General features: G+C 44.6%; 1 protein-coding gene across 1 annotated transcript; it reads right to left on the bottom strand.

Moving 5' to 3' along the window:
• Window positions 1-9,218: 9,218 nt before the first annotated feature.
• RPL8 (ribosomal protein L8) lies at window positions 9,219-12,986 on the bottom strand. Its single transcript, XM_074905147.1, has 6 exons — window positions 12,865-12,986; window positions 12,532-12,675; window positions 11,113-11,254; window positions 10,462-10,680; window positions 9,697-9,812; window positions 9,219-9,419 (listed from the first exon to the last, which is right to left on the bottom strand). Exons 2-6 carry the CDS (start codon window positions 12,667-12,669, stop codon window positions 9,261-9,263), a joined length of 774 nt encoding a protein of 257 aa, XP_074761248.1. The 5' UTR covers window positions 12,670-12,675; window positions 12,865-12,986; the 3' UTR covers window positions 9,219-9,260.
• Between the last annotated feature and the right edge of the window lie 11,304 nt (window positions 12,987-24,290).

The raw sequence follows: 24,290 nt of genomic DNA, 5'->3' as shown, positions 1-24,290 counted from the left end.
TTTTTTTTTTTTTTTTTTTTTTTTTTTTTTACAAGAGCAAGTGTTCAGTCCTGCCCCTGCAGTGTCTGTTACGGTAGGATGTTCACAGAAGTGTGTTGACAGATTCCATGACTTAAATTGAGATCCTCATCCTGTAATCTGATCTTCCAGTACAAGCTGTGGTGGATTCATGGGTTTCAACGGAATTTCTTTGAGTCCTGTTGATTTCAGCACCGTAAGAGTTGAAGATGGTGATGTGTTGCAGGGGTCAAGCCAGCTAAGTCAGTGGTTGGCACAAAAGACAGCTCTCTTACTTATTTACACTTGCAGACAAATCCAAACAAGCATGGGAGAACCAGTTTCTGAAGGAGGAAAACACTCCTGATTAAGGGCTAACTTTTCATCAGATTTTGAATACCCAACTCTGGATTTTTTAGCTTTAGAATTCCTTAAAGCCACTTTTGATAACAGAGCTGACCTACAGGCTGTTTCCTTGGAAGAATTTAATATAGCCTTAATTGCATCAGCAAAATTCTGAAATGACACTGTCATTCTTCAGTGGTCAAAATAATGTGCAAATGTCTTCTAGTTTTTAAACAATGAGCTAATAGTGAATAATGAAAATAGGAGAAAAAAGGAAACCAGTTCTATGAATTCATCCAAAATCTAACCACAGAAAAACATGCAATGTCTGATAATGTTAATTTTTTAAATTTTTATTGCTATTCAGTATCTTGGTTTATATTGCCCTAAGCAGTGTCAGCTGTGTAGTTTGCAGCTTCCTGATGCATTTGCAGTTATGTCCCCTTTAGCACTTACCAGAGCAAAATCTTTAAATGTTTGTTTTTCCCATCTAAGCCAGTTCCCTAGCCCACATTTCCATTTTCATTGTTGTAATGTGCTGTTTCTGTTTTCGTGAAATGACCGGGACTGGATGAATGCTTTCCAAGTGTGGTTTCACCTGAGCCATTAAGCAAGCAGTTATATTCCTTTTCTGTAATGATACCTCTTGTGGATGAAGTTTATAAAGGTATTGGCCTTCTTTGTAGCTTTATTTATTGAAATGCTGCTCGGTTCTTGTCCATCACTCCTAAATTCCTGTCCATCATTTCTTATGATTCTTTCTTACTAATTTTCTCACTCTGGATTGCCAGGATCATTTTCTATTTAATATTTTTGTATTTTCTTGGAATCGAATCCCTTCACTTATCTCTTTTTCTACCTACACTTGCCGTTCTGCTGTTAGCTGCTACAAAAGAACCCTGTTTGCCAGGCAGCCTAGTTCTCCAAACTGGAGCCTTTTACAGTGCAGTAGCAGCAGCCATGGCCTTGACCAGGTGGGCTTTGTCATTTCTTAAACCTTCTCAGAATTTATGTGGGATATGAAAGCTTCATGCTACTGATGGCAGGCTTGAATTCAAACAGCTTGTCGCTTACTGGGTTTTGGTTGGGTCGGCTTTGGACTTTCTTGCTTCATTTTCTATCCTAAATGGTTAGTTTCTATAGGTGAATAAAAGTGGTAGGTCTCGCTGGAATCTACTTTGGAAAAGAAGGCTGATTGGAAACTTGGACACTTAATATACTTGATTGTATATCTGGTAGGTGTTTTAGAGTCCTTAGAAAGTCTTCTGGAAGCAAGTTCAAAAGCTTAGAAACACAAAGACTAGGTCTTCAAGATATAATAATACTCAAAAATGCCCGTTCTGCTGTGTGATTTAAGGACAGGTGAAATCGCAGAAATGGAAATATTTCACTGCAGGGGGGAGAGGTCATACTGTGTGAAATCCTGTGGGAACTGGAAATGCTGAGTGCTTTGCCTGGGCTCACGCACACCACTGGTGGCAGCCGAGTGTGAGCCCTCCCAGTGTGAATTTTTCTGAACCACAGGCTTCCCCAGGCACTGAAGAATTGATTTCTAGTGGGAAGTTAAGATTAAGTGGTGTATAAAGCATTTTCTATTATTTTTTTTTTCTCTAAGATCTATACTGGGTTGAATCCTCTTAGCAAATAAAGACAGGGAGTGGGCTGAGCGAGAGGCTTTGCAAGCTTGTTCTGTTAATACTTTCTACCTCTTGACATCCATTGCCGAGCCACTGCAAGTGGATATGCTGGTAAGTGGCTTCAGCAACTACTTCTGGGTCAGGTGGGTGCAGAAATACCTGGGCAGGCTCTCTGCTGGGCAGGCTCTCTGCTGGGCAGGCTCTCTGCTGGGCAGGCTCTCTGCTGGGCAGGCTCTCTGCTGGGCAGGCACAGGGCAGCCCCTGCCTCCCCCAGGGTAAGTTTGAAACCATTTGAATCATGACTCCCAAGAGTAGGTACGTATGTATCAGAATGAAGGAACTGGCATTTTTCAGGTGGCACCATCTGGACTCAAACACTTCTGCTCAGTCTTGTGCTACCTCCTTACCCATGTGAAGTAGCATAAAATCTTTTTGCAACTGATGTTCAAATAAGACAACCGCAGGGAGGTATATCGGTTTCTAGCTATGTTGATACGGTGAGGGTTTGAAAAGGGGGAGATGTGAGAATGTGAAAAGCCAGTATTCTGCAGGTCAACCCAGGTGTTTAGAAAGAAATGTTCCTGATTACTACCATGGTTGTATGTAAGACTGAAATGCTGAAAGAGAACTGTGTAACCCTCCCACTTCAAGTCTGAGAGAGACCTGGCACTGGCTTTCTGAACACTTCTGCAACCTGAACCAAAAACTGCTGTGGGAATGTAGACTTACCATATAGCTGTGGAAGAAAACTTCAATCGTGTCACTTCTCTCGATCTTCAGAGCAGTCAACATGATTTTGATGTAGGTTTTAGATAATGTATATATAAATCTGATTGAAGTACCAACAGCAAACCATAAATAAAATGTGGACTTAACTGAAGAATGGGCTAGTGGAGGACTCTTGTGTTGAATTTATTAAAATACGATACCACAAAGTTGATGGAAGAAAGAGACTTGCTGTGGTGAAGACAGGGAAATAAAGCTGGGGTGTCCTCAATTCGGTGAAGGTAGCAAGGTTCGCTGTTGCTTTTGAATCTATCATAGCACATAAGGACTCACTCGATTGTGCTGTAGTCGCTGGAGCGGAGTTGGCTGGATGGGACTGTTCCTGGGGCTCACTCCACCTTCACACCTGCTGAGGGCCAAAGGCTTCGGTAACTGCTTGCCTCTCCTCACCACTAAGTGGTTATTCCAGGGACAGGTGTTCTTCCACATTCCAGGCTGTCAAAAGCCGATGGGGGCTGCTGGATAGCTGCTGTTACCCGTGTTTCCTAACGTTGCATTACCCACTTTCTTTGCTCTGCCAGAGCAAGGGCCATCATAAAGTGAATTTGAAGTGGGTGTAATGGAGAGCTAATGGAAACCTCTAGTTTACTACGTTTGCTCTTGGCACTGACTCTGAAGACATGTAAATGAAAATACAAAACAATGGCAAATTACTGGGGATTTGTAGTACTGACATTAAACAAAAAACAATTAAACAAGACATTCATGGAAGCAGGTAACACCCGAGTTTGCTGTAGTTCTGTTCAGTTGATGTAATCCATCTGAATGGACATGCCTGTGCATTCTCTGGACATTGACATGTTAGAAAAAATAATGCAAGATAAATTTTGGATATATCCCAATAGATCATTACCAGTTGGGGCGTTGCTATAGTCTGGGAGAACAATTTTTTTTATGAAGATGGCAAAAACAAAGCAGGTCCCACAAATGTGTTCTGTTCTCACATTTCTCTCAGAATTCATTAATGCCACAGGACAAAAAAAGCCAATTTTTAATTTAACATCTATGGAGACTGTGAAATATATAATGAATTATCAATTTATATTAATATAATCAATGAATATGTAATGATTTATCAATCACCCAACTCACTGAGACATTTTAGAATTTGAGCTCCTGTGTTTTTTATTAGCTGAAAATATGGCCCAAAGCATTTCTCTTGATTTTGATACTCACTCACATGGTAACTTCAGCATAACAGTCAGCATTATAATTTTGTGGCTGAAGCTTGTTTCCCTCTCTTCTTTCTGCAAAAACTCTCTGGATGGATTTCCTCTAACCTTTAGCTACCATACATGGTTTCCTTGCATCTCCCTTTGTATTTCCTCCTTCCCTGCACTGGTGTGTAGCAGGGTATGGATCCTCCAGAAATGAACCCCACTTCTGATTTTCAAGGGCAGGCAGTTAAGTTTGTGGGTGTCCCAGCAGAACTGGGAGATGGTGCTGTGGAAAGCACTGGAGAGGTGACCCTTGCCCACCTCTGCGTGAACTTGCGCTTCTGCCGTGTGTGTCTTAACACATTAAAATTGTGAGCTGTCTGTGCAACAGCCATCAGGCTGCTGGGAGATCGGTGGAGCAGTAAATTGGACAATTGTGAGGGTGTTTTGATGAAAGAATTTGTGATACATGTCAGTGCTTTAGGTAGGACTTGGTGTTTCTCAGTATACCCTTAAGAAAGTGTAAAGAAAATGCCGTTTGATCTTTCAGTAGGTGGAAATTTGAAGCCCTTCTAAAGGAAGACGTGCTTCACTGGTATGTATCTTTTTTTTTTTTTTTTCCTTTTTTTATCAAATAAAGCCTTATACTGGAAATAACCGCCGAAATTCCTAAATGAACACTTAACATTTTCCTTTAAAACAGTTTGCTGTATTTCAAAATTTTTTATGTCCTTGCAGCCATCCTAACATTTGTGTGAGATTTTTTATGATTATTTTAATAATAAGCATGGCTGTGGGTTTTGAAGTTTGACTAGACATATAGTAGCTCATGTCTTCCATGCAGCATTAGGGCTGGGAACTGAGACACTCCTCCATGAAGTGAGTATCCTGGGTATAAACTGTATAAGCAGATCACCTGTGTAGTCTATCATGCTGATAAGAACGGCTGGTTTGAGCAAGAGGTTTCTGAATATGATATACATTATAATATGATATACATTAAAATACAATTACTAGAAATTAATATAAAAGCATACAATGAGTTATAGGGTGTAGGAGAAGCAGAGGACCGTGCAAGGATACTGTGTGTTTTCTATTAAATGTGGTTTATGTTTATTTTGCTAACTTATGTTCGAAAGTGTTTTTGTATTAAAGATTCTTTAGTAAAGCTAGGAGCTCAGAAGCCCCTCTGCTTCACCACCAGGTTAGCAGCTCTCTTTCCTGCTGTCTGTGGTCAGCGACTTCTCACCAGAAAGGGGGGCTTTATTGCTGGGGGTGGAGGGACCACGCTGCTGGCTGCTGGCGGGGAATGGGTGCCTCCTGCAGACGCAGGGGAAGGCAGCAGAAGGGGGATGCTTGAGCTTTCATTTCTTCCGTTGGCACTTCACGGCTTTAGCGGTACCTGAGCTGTGGAACGCTGGAGCACAGCAGGCACCTGCGTGCTGGGCGATGGAGGCGGCACCAACCAAGGCTGGAAATAAGGGGGGCTGTTTCCAATCGGTTTACTACACTGTACGGTAAATCTCTCACCTGTGAATCCCAGGAGCAGCCACAGATCATGGTTAAATACACCAGATCCCGGTGACAAAGTGTTCTTGATTTATTCATTGTCCAAATACTGTCCCACTTGATACTGCTGTGTTTGCACCACATTTTTGTTGTTTGAAAGTAGTAAGCCTACACCGAGTATCTTTTCAGCCAAGATGAAAAAGGATGACACTCGGCTCTTTGCAGTGTCCCTGTCTTGTTTAATTTCCAATTTCTACATTGTAAATTCAGGAGCTACGACCCTGTTCAGCTGAGCCTCCTGCCCACCGCGGGCAGCTGACACTCCATTCAGCTCACGCTGAGGCCAGTGACTGACGTTATTTCAGTACCTTTTTCATTTTCCATTCAGTGCTTTCACTGATCCTCCCAGGCTGAAGTAAGCTTGTTAGTGACTCAGCAGTACACTTTTATGATTTTGGGGGGTGGTGTTGGTTTTGGTTTTTGGGGATTTTTTAATTACTGTCACATTATTAGTTCTCTTAATCTCCCCTATTGTGTAATCTGTTGGAGTTCACTCTCTATTCTACATCTTAAATTATACCTTCAGTTTGGAAAACATATTTCAGTTTATTGAAATTGTTCAATAAATTGAATGGGTTTTTTAGAGCCTCTGATTTTTCAGTCATTTGCTTTAATTCCCTCTCCCCTCCCATTTCTTTTCATATTTTTAGCACCCACAGTGCTAGTGCTGGGGGGAGCATTTTGCCCCTGGAGAATGTTTGTCTGGCGCTGTGGTCGCTTGCTAATATCACTGTGGCTTTCTAAATTTAATTTACATGTTACTGGACTTAAAGCCTCCAGAGTAAGTTCCCTTCTGAAAGAATTAAGTTCTGATATTGCTCTTCTGTAACCTGTCAGATGGCGTAGCAGCCCGGCTGTAGGGACCCACTGTTTCACTAAGCTGCTGCTCCTTCCCTGCCTCTCCATGGTGCACCAAAGGGCTTGACAGACCACCACCACAGCTGGGGACCCTTGTGGATCCTTCAGCATACTCCTGGTGTGGTGCCACCAGTGTGGGGGTTCCTGCAGCCTGATGCTTGCAATCATAGTTTCTGCTCTGTATGCATACACACACACACAGACGCTCCCCACAATTTTTTCAAGCATCATGCATAAAATTCCACCTCCTGGCTTCATCTGCTCTTCTCGTACAGTCTGCCTTACAGTTCTGAAATGGGCATTTCCCCAGGGACTGCTTTATTACCTAGTCACACGCTTAAAGCTTTTCCATGTGTGGACAGATGCACATCCTTAGTTGACTGGCATTAACTCCCTGTTTAGCACAGTTATGGGGTAATGTTTGGAATGTACTCTAGGTAATTTTTCACAACCCTGACTTTCATTTCCAGGTAGTCTTTCCAAAGGAGCAGTTAGAATGTGTTGTGCACATTCAGGCCTTTAGGATGCAAACATAAACAATAAGCCTCCAATTTGTAGTTAAAAGCAGTTATCACTCAGTTTGGAGAATGGACTCAGATCTCCAAAATCCTACTACTACTGTATGAATTTAAAGAGACTTTTAGCATTGCATCCCATATATTTACATTAAACGTGTTTGTAGCTGCCTTCAGTGCTATAATATGGTACTTGTGAAATTATTCCATACAGATTTAGTGCACTGATACTCCAGCTGTTGGCAGTCTGTGAGCTGCCTGTCAGAGCCTGAGATCAGCAACAAAGGTGGCAATAGATGTCAGCAAGAATCTCCCCCTTCCCTAGAAAGTATATGGAGTCCACAAATCCAAGCCTGATTGGAAACCATGGTTTCTGCAAGTCCTTTAGGTGCATTTATTGCAAATTGTGCTGCAAGTTCTTTGTACTGACAGCTTGAAAGTACAGCTGTCCTGTGAGGAAACTTCTACTGTATTTGATGTTTTGTGAAATCTTTAACTCGGCTCTTGTCAAGGCAGTCATTTCAACATTAAATACTGCAACTGTTCTTCTGATAGTGTTGGGAGAGTGTTCCATTTAGATCCATGTCAGAATATGGGCACCTGAACAATAGCAGAAACATGAGACGTGAACTTTCACAAACTTTGATGATATCAAGGGTATATAAATAAAACTTGACCAACTGCTTTTTAGGTTTTTCCCAAATGTGATCTGGTGCCTTTTCTCAAGGTGTGGGGTTGTTTTTTTAATTATCTTTTCCTCTCTAGACATGTGGGGCCAGCTACAGTATTATTTTTGCAGGTGGATATAGAGAATAACTTTTCTTCTTGCTGTGCATTCCACTGGATTCCTACCAATGTAAGGTCACACTCATATGTGGAGGTCTGGCACAGGCATTTCAGGATCCATGGTATTATTTGGATTCCTGTAGGTGAACTACCCTTCACCTTAAGGGAAAGCATCTTTTGCTCTGAAGAGCAAAAATGTTTTTGCATTCCCTGTATCCTCTTGTCACATCTTCCAGAGGATCATCACTGTTTTTGGGAACGTGTAGCCCTTAAAGGAATCCACATCTATTCTGGTAGCGCTTCCAGCTGTGCAGGAGTTCATCACAAGACTGAATGATGTGATGAATAGAAGTCCAAAAGTGCCTCAGCTTTGAAAGCCTGGACCTGACCCCTCCCTCTGCTGCTGCCTTGCAGCAGTGGCGATACTGGCCAAAGCCAACCCAGCGGCCCAGGCCTGGGCACCCCACTGACACTGCAACAGGCAGGGACTGTACTTGGCCCTGGATGCCACTTTGTTTTGCTGCAGCAGGTACACGTATGCCTGGGCACCCCCCCACAGCGGGAGGCAAACCTGAGTGTGCTGTCAGCCATGGCACACACTGGGCACAGTCCCAGCTGAGCTGCAGGGGTGCTGCTGTGGCAGCCTTGGCACTGCACATCTCCAGCAAAAACAAAGGTGCTGTAGAACAAGGAACAGGAGTCCTTGCTCCAAAGTGTAACCTGAGCTACGGCTTAACTTTTCCAAAGGCCAGATGGAGGAGGCTGTGAGTTACTGCAAAATAGCTTCAACAGTCATGAGTTCTAACTCATTCCCCATCCCCCTCAGAAGTTGGCTTTTCACAAGACAGCTCTTCTTTTGAGAATACAGCTTTGTGGTGCAAGGCATTAGCACCATTTACCTGTTATTACAGTACCAAGCACTATCCAGTCATGAGAAGCTGGACCCCACTCTGATGAACAGCCTGCAAAGATCTCAGATAATTCTGAGGCTTTTTTTGCCCTGTCTCCACACTGACAAGTAAAGGTGGCAGGCTCTTTGATACTTCAAACTTTTGAGTCTGTGCTCAGATGGAAGTCCCTTCATTTGTTCAAAGTTCAGAAAACAAGCCTGAACTTGACAGCAAAAGTATACTTCCTCTGTAAGGAGTTCCACTCCTCTCACAAGCTTTTCCTCCAAAAAAACACAGCAGATAGACAGAAACAGAAAACAATTATGTTTGAATCTATGAACTTAGAAAACTGAGCACCCTTTAACCATTTCAGCTAGATTCCCAAGTTAAACCAGGTAACCAAGGGATTACTTGATCAGTCTGTAATGCTTTCTCAGGCCTAAGCAACCGTGTAACTAGACCAGTGTTAACATCACATCTGGCCACAAGAGCATCTACACCAAGTGTTATTCCAGCCTGTAGAACCAGTTTACAGAGTGGAAGAGCTGGCTGAAAGAATTCCTGCTCCTCAAGGCAGGGAAAAACCCCTCATCTCCACTCACAACTTCCCCTGTTGGAAGCTGAGTATTATCCCTAGTTTAGCCACACTTCAGCAACAGATAACTTGAACTTCACACAAGCTGTTTTAAAAATTTATTCTGTAAACTCCATACTGGGTCTTTAGTTCTCCTTTTCCTGCACAGTCTTTGTTCCACGCAGTCTACCCGTGCGACGGGCAGCAATGAGACCAACTTTGCGCCCAGCAGGAGCATCTCTCCTGATGGTTGAAGGCTTGCCAATGTGCTGATGGTTACCACCACCGAAGGGATGTTCTACAGGCTGTGGAAAAGGAAAACAAGTCATCAACAACTGAAATCAGAATCAATAAATGTAGTTATAATAACAGTAAACTTATTAAGGAAACAAAGATTTAAAAGCTTCATTTTTCATATAGTGGGGCAAATGTCAAGTGCTGCTAACTACCCTAATTAAGCATGCAATTACAGGGTGATCCATAAAGCTTTCTTTACAGATATATGCCAGACTCCTCCCCATATCAAACCAATCCTTTCTAAACCATAAAAAAGTGAAAACTCTGAATTAAAAAGAGACTCACATTCATGGCCACACCACGGACACGTGGCCAGCAGTTTCTCTTGGCCTTGTATTTGTGATAGGCACGGCCAGCCTTCAGGATGGGCTTGTCAATACGACCTCCACCAGCAACAATTCCTGAAAAAAAAAAACCACACAGGAATGGTGACACACAAATGTAACAGACAAGAGTGCAAAAGGAAGCGCTTTAAGGACAAGACTACCTCCTAGTAATTGTTTAGTTCTAAGAACGAGCTTCTGAAGACCAATCTCAATCCCAGCTGTATATTCAAACCAGTATTTTCCAGCCAACACTGAGACTGGACTCAAGCTACCAGCCACACAGAGTGGTCTGAAAGGGGACAAATACTTTAATTACTGTTTTTCAATCCACACGTACAAGATTGAGTTTAATGCTTTGTAAAGCATTACCAGTTTTAATTGCTGAAATTTCTTGGGTAACGTTAAGAATAGTTTTTCAACTAAAAAAAAGAGCTCATGGGACTTTCAAAAACTTTAAGGTTTAAGACCTAGCTTATTTCATTATTTATTTAGACAATTTTACTGGAGTTAACAGACCACAGATTATTCACTTCCTGTTATCAAAATTAAGGCATGCCTAATACACAAGTTAGGCACCTGTGCACTGACTGTACTTGTGCATAATTCCGGGTCCAGCCTGTAAACTGTTTTATTTTATAGACAGTATTGGGAACTGGGACCCTGTCTGAAAGCTTGCTTAGCAGTACATAAACTCAATGACAAGTTTACAGTTGTCATTCCTTACCAACAACAGCCCTGTTTGCAGAAGAAATCACTTTCTTAGAGCCAGAAGGCAGCTTCACTCTGGTTTTCTTTGTTTCAGGGTTATGAGAGATCACGGTGGCATAGTTCCCGGAAGCACGGGCCAGCTTTCCACGGTCACCAGGTTTCTCCTCAAGGCAGCACACGATGGTGCCTTCCGGCATGGTGCCAACGGGCAGAACATTGCCAATGTTCAGCTGAGCTGCAACAAGCAATCAGAGCATCAACAGCTTCATTCAGGCTCCTGTAACTGAACTACAATCCCATTTAACATGGGCCTCTGTGCATAGAAGGGCAGCACTGCATTAATGCTTCAGTACCAACAGGCAGTGGCACTGACTTGAAACCCCAATTTCATGTTCAAATGTAACAGGAAGGCAGGCAAAATGGAACTCTAGACAGAAAAATCCAAACAAACACTTGACAAAAACTGCAGTTAGGTTTGTTAATCGAAACAGGCTGCATGAGGGGATGGTGATCTCTGAGAAGGAAATCTAGGTCTGCTTAAAGCTACTGGAAGCTACTGCTTTGTGATGGCTTACAACTGCCCTTAAACATCCCAAACTTCACGTATTCAGACATCCGCTTTGGCCTTCTGGAACTGTCCAGGTAACACACCTTCTGCTTAACTCACCTTTCTTTCCGCAGTAAACAAACTGACCAGTGTGAATACCCTCGGCAGCAATGAACAGCTCGGTTCTCTTCTTAAACCTGTAGGGGTCACGGAAGGCAATCTTGGCAAGGGGAGCGCCTCGGCCAGGATCGTGAATGATGTCCTGTTGGAACGGAGATGTCCTTTAGAACAGGTTACGGCATTTATCATGGGTTCTGCAGAAATCAAAGAACTAGAAACACTAGAGATGATTACTATTGTGGTAATTCTCACTAGGATCCCCCCCCCTTCTCCTGATGTGAGTTGAGGGTCCACATTTGGAAGCATACGACCTCAAGTACCTGTATCACAAAATGACAACTCTGGTTAAGTGTGCTGCTTAAAACTCACTGCATCTGAACTGGTTTACTCCCGACATTCTGCTGGTAACAGAACTCTCCATACTAAGAAATTCACTAGCTGCCCAACCACCTTTGGGCAGAGACAAAAGCCGGACACAGGCAGCAGTTTCTGCAAGCGTTTTCTTGGAATTAAAGTGTTTCTGATCTTCTGATACCTGAAGCCATATAAGCCCCCAAATGAGGAAGCACAGACTTACTGTTTTTCTCTTGGAAAAGTATGTCAGTTCTGTTCCTGAAATACAGAGATTCCAATACACAGCCATATATTTAGACCACAGCTAGGGGATTAAAGAACTTTAAGAGGTGTCTATTCTCTAGAAAATCTCAGGTATTACTGGTGTCCACTATTGGTTTTTCTGTTTTCAACTCTGTTGGGACACACTCCCCTCAAGTATTACATAAGTTTAAGTCAAACCTACCTACCCTTTTATCATCAGTTACGGTGAGTGTGAAGTTCTTTCCACAGCCTGAAGATGACTTTGCAAGATGACTTCTACAAGGCCAAAGGGACAGCTAGATGTTCAGAGCACCCAGCTAGGTACCCAGTGGCAGTCTTAAGTCATCAACACCCAAAAAATACCTACAGCACACCTGAAACTGTGTATCATACCCCAAATAAAAGCACTGCCTTGACCCAACGTTCAGGACTAGAATGATAGACACTACTTACTGTTTACAAAGACTGGGGTTTTTTTTTTCAAAGATGCAATCGACTATGCAGACAACTCTCCCCCCCGCCCCGTTTCACGAGGTACAGGCAGTTCTTGGCCGATATAAATAATACGCTGATATTCTCGCACCAGCGAAGCTCAGACAACCGTACTGCTGCCAGCTCCTCTGTTTAAACGCTGTCATAAATCCAAGGCAGTTTAACATTTCGAGGAACGTGACTTAACAGAACGTGAGAGGCCTGAATGAGGAACGGCCAAGCGGCTCCCTGCAAGGCCGGCGGGGCCTCGGCGGCCTTATACAAGGGAGGTGTGGGGAGACAGGTGCACCAGGGCCCCCCGAGCGCCGGGGCTCAGACACCCGCCCGTACCTTGACGATGCCCTTGATGTACCCGTGCCTCTCGGCGAAGTCCACGGCGCGGAGCTTGGCCGGGCCCTTCCTATGCTTCACGTGGGCGCGGAAGACGGAGCCCGCGCCCTTCCTCTGGCCCCGGATGACGCGTCCCATGGCGCCCTACGGGCAGAGGGTACCGCGACGGCACCCGCCGTTAGCCCCGCCGCCAGCGGTGGCACCCCTTCCTCTTCCCCACCGCCCCCGCTAACGCCCGGCCCGTCCGCACCAGGCCGCGACCCGCGCACCCCCGACCCGGGGCGGGCGGGGGACGCGGCGGATGGCGGCGGATGGCGGCGGCGGCGCTCCTACCTCCGCTCCGGCCTCGCTGGGAAAGGAGGAAACGCCGTCACGGCGGCGACAAGGCCCTTCCGGCGCGGGGCGGGCCAGGCGGCTGTCGCGCCGCCGTGACGTCACGCCGCCGCGCTGCCGGGCAACCGAGCGCTCTCGGGGCGGATGGGGGGCGGAGCGCCCGACCAGGCCGGAGCCGGGGCGTCCTCGGTTCCCCCCTGGGCCGGCCCGGATTGACCCGGCGGCGCCGGGCGTGAGGCGGCCCGGGGCGGCCGCAGTGACGGGCGCCGGGCGGCGGCAGAGAGGCCCCGCGGCGGCCGGGGGTTGGCACCCTCCCGGGAGCGGGCCGGCCGGCCAGGGCAGCTGCCCGGTAGCTGGCGACCGTGTTTGACGCAGCTGTGAGGGGCTGGGCAAGAACTGCCGCCTCTCTCCGGTCAAGGGCGTCCGAGGTTGCTGCTCTACTTCTTTGGGGTTTTCGTGAGGCAGTTGCTGCTTAAAAATGGGGAGGGCTGGCAGCCTGGTGCGCGCAGACCTCTCATGAACAGCCAAGTTCGCCGAGCCAAGAGCCGTGCCTAAAATAAACCATCATGCCCAAACCTTTCTTAATTAGCCGGACCGAAGATGCTGTTTGTAGGGAGAGGTTCCCTGGACCGATGGTAATTTTTTTTTAAGATTTCTGTTTTGTGTGGTTTAGCAGCTGCAGATTTCAGGCTAGGAAGTGACTGAAGGTAAAAACCCTGCAGCTGCTTTAAGCTGCCTCTGCCAGATTTTTCTTAGTATTAATTAGGGCATAATTGAGAGACACCGCAAAGCAGCGGTAATCATCTTGGTGTTCCTAATCAATTTGTGCTACACCCTGGAAGGGGAAATAAGAAATCCCTTAATTTCTTTAACAGTCCACAGGCTTCCAGCATCAGAGGCCCTTCTTCCCAAAGAGGTCACTGCTGACGACATAATTCACTAGAGATGGACTATTTGACTTAAGATGACTCATTGGAAATTAAGAAAAGTTCATCAGTGTAGACCCATATATGCAATTGTGCTCCTGCCTTGAACTGAACAGAACCTAAGCGTCCAGCATTTCTTGACAGATAAGCTTTCTCACGTCAGTCTTTCTAGAACAAATGGGAGTCATACCCCTCATTATAGACAAAGTCCTAATACTAAGGGCTCTGAGGCACTATCCTTGTCAGAATCAGCCAGCACAGATAAAGAGGTTAGCACAGCCAGCTGTCCACTCTGCCCCTCTGCTGTCCCTCCAACAAACAGCTGCTGTGTCGGCTTCTCAGCCTGAGCCCCTTTGGCATATTACAGCTCGACATATTATGATAAATGCCACTTACTTCTGTTTACACTGATACACTGACTGTGAGTATTCAGAGACTTTGATTTATGGTTCCTGTTGGCTTCAGTTTTAAGGGCAGGAGCATTGTTAATTTTTGCTACTAAATCTGACAAGAATCAGAGCCGTAAGGAACTACCTGAATTTCCAAATCATGCCCATATAACCAGCAAATCACACTGGTTGTTCCTCTTTCATGTTCTTAGTAAGGACTTAGTAATCAATTATATAAGAAGGTAAGTAGTTGTGTAATGATTTAGTGCACTCATTCATTTTATTATCCTGTATCAACTATACTTTGTATTCATTTTATTATTATTTAATTAATGGTGCAGTCTCACACACTGCTATCACCATCTGTGAAGCTGCAACCTTTCAGTTACATTGTGGGCTTGACCACCCACCTCGCTGCCAAGGTATTGCTGCAACAATGGAGGGTAAGGCTGAAACCACAGTAATCCCTTGCTCCTCCCTACCAGCTTTTTGGATGTTCTGAATATTCCTAGATATGTCCGTACCGTAACAGTGTGAAGAGTTCTGAGTCCACCATCGCAACAGATGCTGTTTCAGCCTCCTCTCCCAGTAATGCTGAATGGTTGTTACCTATTTGTACCACCTCAGGCTGTGTTTGTGTGTACCTCTGGATGAGAGCATGCTGCGTGCCCAGGGTTCCAGTGCCAGTATCGTCCAGGCTGGCTCTTCCGTCTTTTTCTGTCAGAGAAAACCAGGAGGAGACTGGGAATGGTATGCATCTAGGACTCTATACATACTCATGATTTCTTTAGGGTGCCCACATGGATGCAAAACCCTGAAAGCCTCCCAAGTTTTCTAGCCCTGACAGAGTTTAGGAACCAGAGAAGACATGCAAATAGATGACAGAACTGCATCGATGGTGATGTAGCTTTAGAATTGATTTCTCCTGCTATAAGAGACAAAGTTACCTAAACACTTTCATCATCAAGGAATAACAGCATTGTATTACCTGACCCAGCCAAGCACAGACTAAACTCACAATAAGGTTAAGTATTTTGATTAGCCATGCCTTCAAAATTTCCAGCCAAGAGTTCTTTTCCCACTGGAACTCAGGCTGTGCTGGAGCTGGGGAACTGGCTCATCTGTCTGAGGGTTCTCCGTAGCCTGGCAGCAAGCACAGGGATGTCAGGATAACCTGGGCACGTCCTGCACGTCTGCACAGATCAACTCTGCTGCACAAGGGCCAGAGGTCTAAGGCTCCTGGGCAGCCATGGCCTCAGCATGTGTGTATTATGCCTCCTAGACACACGCACAGAAATCTGGATGGAAGTCTGCGGTGCTAAGCAAAATAGGCTTTGTTTCCAAAGCACAGCTGCTGCACATCACAGCCTGATATTTTGACAGAACTTCATGCTTTGGCTGCTTAAACTACGACGCTCGGCTGAGTTGGCTGAGGCATGGCCCCACATCCTTGCTACCAGGTCAGTAACGTTCAGCAGCGGGGAAGCACCCACACTGCTGGGGTAGGCCAGGTCTTGTACCACTGCAGCTGCTTCCATAGGACTGTGTCTGTCAGAGCCCTTCCTCACACATCTCCCTGCAGCTGGCAAATTTGTTGGGATAATGCAGAAAGGATAAAAACTGCCCCTAAGATTCTGGGAAGGGTTTTGGTGCAGTCATGGGTACGCCGCTGCAAACGCAGCACACTCCATGCACAGTGGGAACAAGTCAAAGGTGTGTTGCCTCAATTAATCCTTTCATGACAGTCACAGGCTAATTCACTAAAGATTAATTGCACTGTAAATAGCAAAAGGAGTGGTGTTCTGCTTGTGCTAGATGGCAGCCACTGAGAAATTCTGAGACTGCTGTTTGGAGAGGGGGAAGAAACAGCAAGGTTTCTCTAGGACCCTTTCTTGAGAAGGGAACTGAGAAGAAGGGAAGCTCTAACTCTATCTGTACATCTTTTGAAAGGCAAGGAAGTAAAGGATGGTTACGTATACTATGTGTATATAAGTGTCTTCTCCCTGGGAGTGGTATGCTACAATGAAAATAATCCTGACCTCCTTCAGTGGGCATATACCTCTGTTTATGGTCTTGCTGACCTCTCTGGGGCTTTGCATGGGATTAGGAACTGACATGTGGACTCCAGCCAGGCTGCAGCATCACAGTTCCAGTTTGCAAAAATAACATACCTGCTAATCCCCCGCAAACACACTCAGGGAGATCCTATACCACCGGCTGCTGCTCCCAGAGCAGAGCACAAGGGGTGCAAGTAACCTGCTGCCACTGAGGCAAAGGAAGGGCCACGAGAAGGAGCTACTGCATAGGAGAAGGAGCTACTGCACGGGCTGTTGAAGCAGCAATGCCTCACCTCCTGCTGTGCATCCAGAAAAACTCACCGGACTCTGAGGAAACGTCCAGGGCCTGCAGTGTCCTGTATCTAAAAGCAAAGGAGTCCTTCGTGAGTATCCCCTCACAGCAGCCCCCCCATACCACCCTCAGCATCCTGGTGAGGCACGGGCCACTCGTCTGCATTCAACTCTTCTGGCTTTTCAGAGGAAACTAAAATCTCTCTGCTGAGACACCACAGGCCTCCATTCCAGTGACTGCTCCCAAAATAAACACCTTTGCTTTCTTCAGAGGAATTTCTCCTGAAAGGACCAGCTTCTGTTTGCTGTCTTAAAATAAATAATCTCTCTTAACTGTACCCAGCTCCCCACTCCCCAGCCTGTCTCATTTCTAAACCCTGGAGAGAGCTCCAGAGAATGACTTGAGCTTTCCCTTCTGCTCTTGCATGAAGCACGTGAGGTCTCTGGCTTCATGACAAACACTTAGTCGTAATTGAATTGTAGCTCTTCTCTAAACCTTCCCTGTAGATATAGCACTGGGTGTCCTGGAAGGAAACTCTTTACAGGGTTTCCTTTGTCTGCAGATCATAATTTGCAAGCCAAAAATGTACACAGAAAACTCCTTGCCGATTACCTAATCTGCACACTCAGCCTGTGCTCCTGTTTGAGTTACTGCTTTCATGCATCAGCACAAGAGAAAGAACTGGCATCCCTCTCACTTTGGTAATATGACATGAGGTGTGTCAAAGCCATTGCCCATGGGGCACAAGAGACTCCAGTTGTGCCAAGGCAGGTTTTATCACAGAAGCAGAGAGGAAAAGATGCCAACTGGGCAACTCTGCTTTCTTACCCAAAAGGGAGCTGACTTCTGTATAGCCAAGCCTCTCCACGAGGGTATGGATTTGTAAGCATTTTCTCTTATGTGTCATCTAAGGACAGTCTGGATTCCTTGCAAGAGGGGAGACCCAGAGCTGCAGAGGTGGAAAGCCCCAATCAGAACAAAACCATTTACACTTCACAGATGGCTTTAGCAATGCTTATTAATTAGGTTCTGGTGACCTCTAGAGGCCTTTACTCCAAAGCACCTGATTTCTGAGAACCTTTCCTGTTCTGGAACGAGCACAACAGGAGTTCTGCTCTATTTTAAGTTTCAAATCAAGATTAATTTTAGCCTTCGCGGGGAAGGTATTGGGGAATAGTAATTGATGGTTATTCTTTTCCTCCCACTACACATGGTAACAATAAGTCTCTGTGTGCAGCAACCTCGAAGCCTGCACATTAACTATTGCAGGTACTCTGGAGATTCCCATTTTGCAAGAAATTTGCTTTGTGCATTGCCAAGTAAGAGAGGAACTATTCTTCCTTCATTATCTCTAACGATACATTCAACTAATCACTGATCCTGGAAAATCTGCCCACCTATCTGGTGAGATAATCTGGTTTCTTAGATGCATGTAAATTATGTGTGCTTAAGATACAGGTGTTACACATGCATTAAGATGTCTTTGCAGAACACAGCCTTTGTGGACCAGTCCTTGCAAGGGAGTGCTCAAGTACTGTGCTAGTCCTCTCAGATTGGAGTATGACCACGTTTTCTGAAAAATTATTTTCAGCTGCAAACAGGGAAAAATTGACAACCCACCAGATTCAGGGCCAAGCAACACTGTGTGATAATTATCTTCTACCTGTATTGTAAAACAACAGTAAAATTTACCTGCAGAGAAGAGTGATGCGAGAAAATATCTGAGAAAAAATGTGATTAATTATACATCTGGATCAGCTTTTTTTCTTAATGAGATAAATAATAGGGGCAGCTGATGGAGAAGGGGAGAAACCACTGAGCTGATTTTCTTTCCTCTTGAGCAGCTGAGATACTGGGTTGAAACCATAACGAGGATCTGTGAGAACTGGAAGGAGAGATGCAAGAGCAGTGAGACACTGCCTAGAGAGATGCTGGGGAGTTAACAGAGGGAGGCTTACAGCCATAGAGGAGCTTTGCAAGAAGCAGATAGAAAAGCTGGAGGAGGTGAAGCATATCTGCAGTAACGCACAACTCAAAAAACTCTTCAGCAAACTTTCACTCTTACCGGGGTGTGTGGGAGATCTAAAGATTTCTAATTTAAGAGCACCCAGCTGTACTTCCAGATTTAGTTATTAGTTGCATTTTCTACCCAACCCCCCAAAAAATTGTTTTTCTCTTTGCATTTCCTAAGGGACCTCCTACCAACACTTTAAAGGAAGCATTTGTTTGGTGACAACATCACTGGAGGCTACAGCCAGGGTAGTTTGTGCATCCAGCTTAGAAACCAAATACAATAATACAAGTATATTCTCTTGCTTGATAGATGTGACCCATAAGAGAGGAAAAAAACCTGTATGTTTTGGTATTTTTTGTTTTCTTATGGCATAATGATGGATGAGGGGTTTTTGAAAAGAAAATGTCATTATTTTCTTGTTGTGTTTGGGGTTTTTTTTTTCCATAATCTCTTGCTTTGTTCTTGCTCTTTTTGCCATGTAGGCAATAGACCTGAAGTATTTCATGCCTCAAAACAGAAAGGCATCCTGAGCTACTGAGGAGAATTAAAAATGGAGTAAGGAGGAAAGATTTTTAAAAGGATTTAAAAATAATTTTTATTCAGACTGTAAAAAGTCTTCTGAAATTGTTTGAATCAAAACTCCTGAGAAACACATGGGAAAAAAGCTCAATTTGTTAAAGATCTGCATTCTCCCGTATCTTGTAAGTGCAACCTACAAACCTAATTTGTTTTTGTTGGTCCTCTGAGAAGTCCTCTAGCAAAAGAAGGCTGGGGGTAGGGGGAACCTCTCTTTTTTAATATTTGTGAGATGAAAAGAAAGCCAAGCTCTAAGGCCACTTGCATAACCTTTGTAATGCACTAGGTAGTAAAAACAAACAAACAAAAGGCATTTATTTTGCAGTTGCCAAGAAATGCTGGCTCTGTATCGTGCATAAGCCTTTTTAATTTAAACAGGTTTGTTGGCTGGGTGTTTCTGATCAATAGTACAACAGTACTAATCAGAAAATGACAGGTACTTTTCACGTGGACTTTTTCTGGATAAAACCTTCTGAACTTTGATAATTTCTTAACCAAACATGAGAAAAAAAAATATTGCTCCTGCCTTTTCTTCAGATACTGTTTTTCCTTCCTTTTTCGAGATAAAATAGGAGAAAAAGGAAAGGTGAACGAAAGAAAACAAGCATAAAATGGGAAAAGAGAAATGAAACTCCACCTCTCTCCAAGTAACTGTTGGTTTTTTTCCTTAAATATGCCATTACACTTAAGATTTCCATTTCCAAATGGAAAAAATGTGACTGGCTCCAAATATAAGAACAATGCCTGAGGGCAGGCCTAAAGAGAGCAATAAATCAGAGCAGAAATATTTTGCTTGGGGAGCACATCATGATTAGAACATAAATAATCCTCTTTTCTTCTATATGCAACATATTGTTATAATCAGACGAAGCCAATTTTCATAAAAATATATAATTTTATTTGGGTTCAATCAATTTTGGGTGAGAGGCAATAGGCAAAGCAGCGCTGGGTGCATGGAGAGCCGCAACTCTGCCACACGCACCCCGAATTTCAAAAAACCCCGCGTTCTTATACTCTTGTGTCATCGTCTTTAACCAGTCTTTCTCATCAGATGATTGTCCTGCTCTTTTTCATTGGATCATTTGGGTTGCTGGGGTGCATGTCCTCCTCCTATTGGGTCTTTTGAAAGTTTCGAAACCTTGGTCTCTTGGCGCGCTTTTCTCCTATTGGATTTTTTTTTTTTTTTTAAAGCCTCATGATCTCATCCTTTTGGCGGGCTTTTTTTTTTTTTTTTTTTTTTTTCTCTCAAACAGAAATTACTTATCAGTTCTTGGTGGAGTTTTTTTTAAGGCATAGTTACATTGTTCCCATCTAATGTTAGGTGGGGTTTCGGAGACACGGTTACATTGTTCCAATCTGAATGGCCCATTTTACATTTAATTGTCTAACATTTACAGGTCGTTCAAGTGTACCATACCCGCCTTGCCCAGCCCAGCAGATTAGTTACAATAGTTTTTATTACAACACCCACCCTGCTTAACTTAGCAAATTAGTTACAATAAATTATTACAATAAAATAAACACAGCTGTGTGCACAGGCGCACACACATACACATGCTCATACACATACACACATCTCGGCCCCGTATCCCCAGGGCAGTTGTCTGACAGCATGAGAGGTGAAGGGTTATGACAGAGGGGTCAGTGACGTGGTGTCTGCTGAAAATCTCAACGAAATAGAGTAGTGGAGCCAAGCATGGAGAGAGCAGTCAGAGATGTCACCAGGAGGAATCAACCCCTCGGCTGCTGGCCAACAGGAAACTGTACCAGTCCTCTCAATAAAATACTACTTATTTCTTATTAATCATGAGAGTCCCAAAATATTTGCTTCTCTGTCGCAGGATCACATAATGGGCGGTGGCCTTAAATTGGGGCTGTGCTGAGAGAGAGACTTGCCAGGGTATGTGTCTACTCCGAGTTCTACTTCCAGAGCTCAGGATTGCTGCACAAATCATGCATAGGTTGCCTCTGTAGGTGAGATGCTTGTATGGGACTGATTTCAAGGACAGTATCTGGGGCTCCAGTGCCACCCACTTGGCCTGGGCTCCCAGGAACCTGTTGCTAGCACACAGCAAATTTGAGGGTCATGCTGCTGAATGTGGCCTCGCTGCACGAGCTACACACAGACTTATCTCACGGCCTATGGGAGAGAGGTTGCTCTCTGCGTTGGGCAAACCCAAAACACTGCAGGTGCTGCAGATGTGCTCTTGTGCACCCACAGCAACTCAACCCAGACTCAAGGACAAGATTTGTTTTCTCCACTTTGGGCCCTCTCACTGGCCTTCCACAGTTTTCTCTCCCAGCAGGCATGGTATTACTTTTCCTTGTCCACCTGAACATTTCTGCGGTGATTTTTAGCACCAGAAATGAAAAGAGAGTTTTTTTGATTAAAGGACCCTGAGGAAAGGTGAGGCACGGAAACAAACTCTACAACTCAGAAAGAGTTATAAAGCAGGCATGTTTATTCCGGCCCGGGTGCAAGGGGATTTCTCCACAAAGCTTGCACACCGTCTCTGGCAAGTAGCCTGATATTTATTGCAACAAAACATACATATTCGTTTGGAAGGGCTGGGTTATCACAATTAGTTTGGGGAATAGGTGTGATTGTTAGAATTATTCAAGGGGAGAAGTATGTGGTCCTCTTCGCAGTGTCCCGCTGTTAAGCAAAGTCCAGATGTCTCCTTCCTCTTCATGAATTTTTCAACTTTGCTTCCTGCTCATGCTATCTGGCCCTTTGGTTCCTCTCCAGGTTGTAGAGTCAGCCTTTTACCTGTTTGTTTTGTTAATTGGAACTTTTGTGTCTGTTAAGATGTCCCAGAAAGTAAGTCCTTTAGCTGGTATGTCTCCCCCTTTGTCTCAAAGACAGGGATTAGTTTACTATCTATCCTGTTTTCTGTAAGAATGTTATCTAGTTAACATTGCCTGAGGGCTAGCCCTCCTTTGTGTTTTTTTTGCTTTCCTCAGATCAAAGGTAGCTTTGGTGTCTTTAGGGACGCTTCCAAAATACAGTCCAGGTAGACCTAGGTGAGCCACAAAAGTGGGAGTGATGCTGGGGCAACTGTTTTCCCTACGAGTCTTGAGGACCTTCCAAGACGAAAACAATTCAATTCAAAGCTAGTCTCAGGCATCTAGATGGATCCTGGGTGGGCCAAAGCTCTTTGGCAGGGAGAAAAGCAAATTCATATTACCTTCCAGCAGAACTTGCTGGGACCTGTGTGGTAATTTCCTCCCTCTTAGATCTTCCAGTAAATTTTTCCATTAGAGGGATAATCCAACCTAATCACTTCCATTTGACCCAGTTTAATCACCACCTTCCTGAAATGGAGTTAATAGGCACTTACTGCTAACCAGCAAGCAAGGGAGGATGGTTCATAAAAGATCTCGGAAAATCACTCTACAGTTCCTAATGCACTCCATTTTGTTCTTTTGTTACCAAGAGTCGGTAACTTCTGAGGCTAAACCACAATACATCCTGAGCTCACTAAGCTAAAAATACTGACTCACCAATGACAGAATACTAACGAATCCTCCACAGGAAAAGTAATCCATCATTTGCCTTCACACCGGAACACACACAAGTGGTTAAATATCTAAAGATTTTGTACAGCCTCTCTGCCTATAACATTGTACACTGAGATCTTGATTCAGGTACTGTAGGCTTTTAAGATTCGGTTTTGGCTTATTATTCCATGTCTATCATCCTGCAATAGCACTAATTTTAATTTTGTTTTGCAAGTGTGACAGCATTCATAAATAGAGTCTCTGCTTTTGAGGTGGTTTTGGTTTTATTCTTTCAGATAAATTTCAGGGAGCAGCAGGAGCAGGGTGCTGCACATGGTGGGGTGAGCTGGGAGCCCCGGGTAGCCCCAGGGCAGGCAGTGCCCTCACCAGGCATGCTGCTCCTGGGCCAGTGGGCAGCAGGGTGGGGGTCCCAGGTTGGGCTCCTTAGGGCAGTGTAGGGCTATTAGCGCACTCAGGACCCTGATGACCCCACAGCAGGACATTAGTACTGTCCTAGTTAAAGCTGAAGACTGTCTATTCTACGTTCTCATAAATTCACATCTGTCATGTTGTCTTGAAATCTCCCGTAAGCGAGGGAATAGAGTAATGTTAATAGTCCAAACAGTAGGTCATTTGAGCTGGGGTTGTCAAGTTACAACCACCTCCTCCTCCTCCTCCTCCTCCTCCTCCTCCTCCTCCCATCCTTCTTCCTCCAAAAAGGTCATTCGAATGACAACATTTGTAACCATTGCACTGCGGTGACATGTGCGCTCCAGGTGTGTGAGCTTGGCTAACTGTACCCCATGCTTGGTGCTAAGAGCATAGGAGGGAATATGCACTGAGTTCATTGCAGTTCACCCCCACTACTTCTTGACTTGAGATGGAGCTTCTTGCTGCAGCAAAACCACTGCTTCTTAGTAACGTAATGCATGTCATCTAATTAGACCAAAAGTTGTTTTTCTCCCGTCCCTGATACCTGTTGGCACCCCTTTTCTGGCTTGTGGATTTTCTTTTCCATTTCATGACTTCTTTTTTTTAATGTAATTGTTTCTTTGTTTTTGCTTTAAACGTGGATCTTTGAAATTGTAAGAAGATACTTAATGCCTTCACTGCCTGGAAAGATCTCAGCTCCCAGGGTTGGCGCTCTAGTGGACTTACACTGCAACAATCTCAATTGCATCTTGTCTTCTCATTTCTCACTGATGATACCATCGCCCTCTCTGCCTTCAACACCAAGCTTACCTGCTGTTCTTCTACTGAGAAAAGGACCTTGGCATCATCTGTGGATAGAGTGCATTTGCTCTGTTCAACCTTGTCATCAGTATAAGCAGTGAGGGGGATTCAGTGTTCACAAAGATATCCTACCAGCGGGACTTCTCTCATGCCCCAGCCAGAGGTGGGTATCACAGAAGAGCTGGCAGTTTTCCTATTGAATATAATTCCTGGCTTCTTGCTACTGGAAACTTACTCATTCATGGCAATGTGGTAGTTTAAGGCAGAGACTCAAACAGCAGAGGCTTATCTTACCACCCTAGGACCTCTTGTGTAATACTCCTGTCTTCCTCAAAACCTGAGGTGAGACTGAAGATGAGGAAGGATTCAGGGACAGCTCGAGGATTTGTGCTGGCTGTGCATTCTTGCCGGGAGGGCTGCTGCCAAGGAATGGGAGGC

This window comes from Athene noctua, chromosome 1 (genome assembly GCF_965140245.1).
Source record: "Athene noctua chromosome 1, bAthNoc1.hap1.1, whole genome shotgun sequence".
NCBI lineage: Eukaryota > Metazoa > Chordata > Aves > Strigiformes > Strigidae > Athene > Athene noctua.
Note: the sequence above shows the minus strand (reverse complement) of the source record. Positions and strands in the feature narration are given on the sequence as shown.

Bases quoted from the DNA above. Each gene is read 5' to 3' on its own strand.
- RPL8 (XM_074905147.1), bottom strand. From the start codon at position 12,669: ATGGGACGCGTCATCCGGGGCCAGAGGAAGGGCGCGGGCTCCGTCTTC. The intron at 11,255-12,531 runs GTACGGGCGGGT...CCGTTCCAACAG, and splicing joins ACATCAAGGGCATCGTCAAG to GACATCATTCACGATCCTGG. The intron at 10,681-11,112 runs GTGAGTTAAGCA...TGCTTGTTGCAG, and splicing joins TGTTTACTGCGGAAAGAAAG to CTCAGCTGAACATTGGCAAT.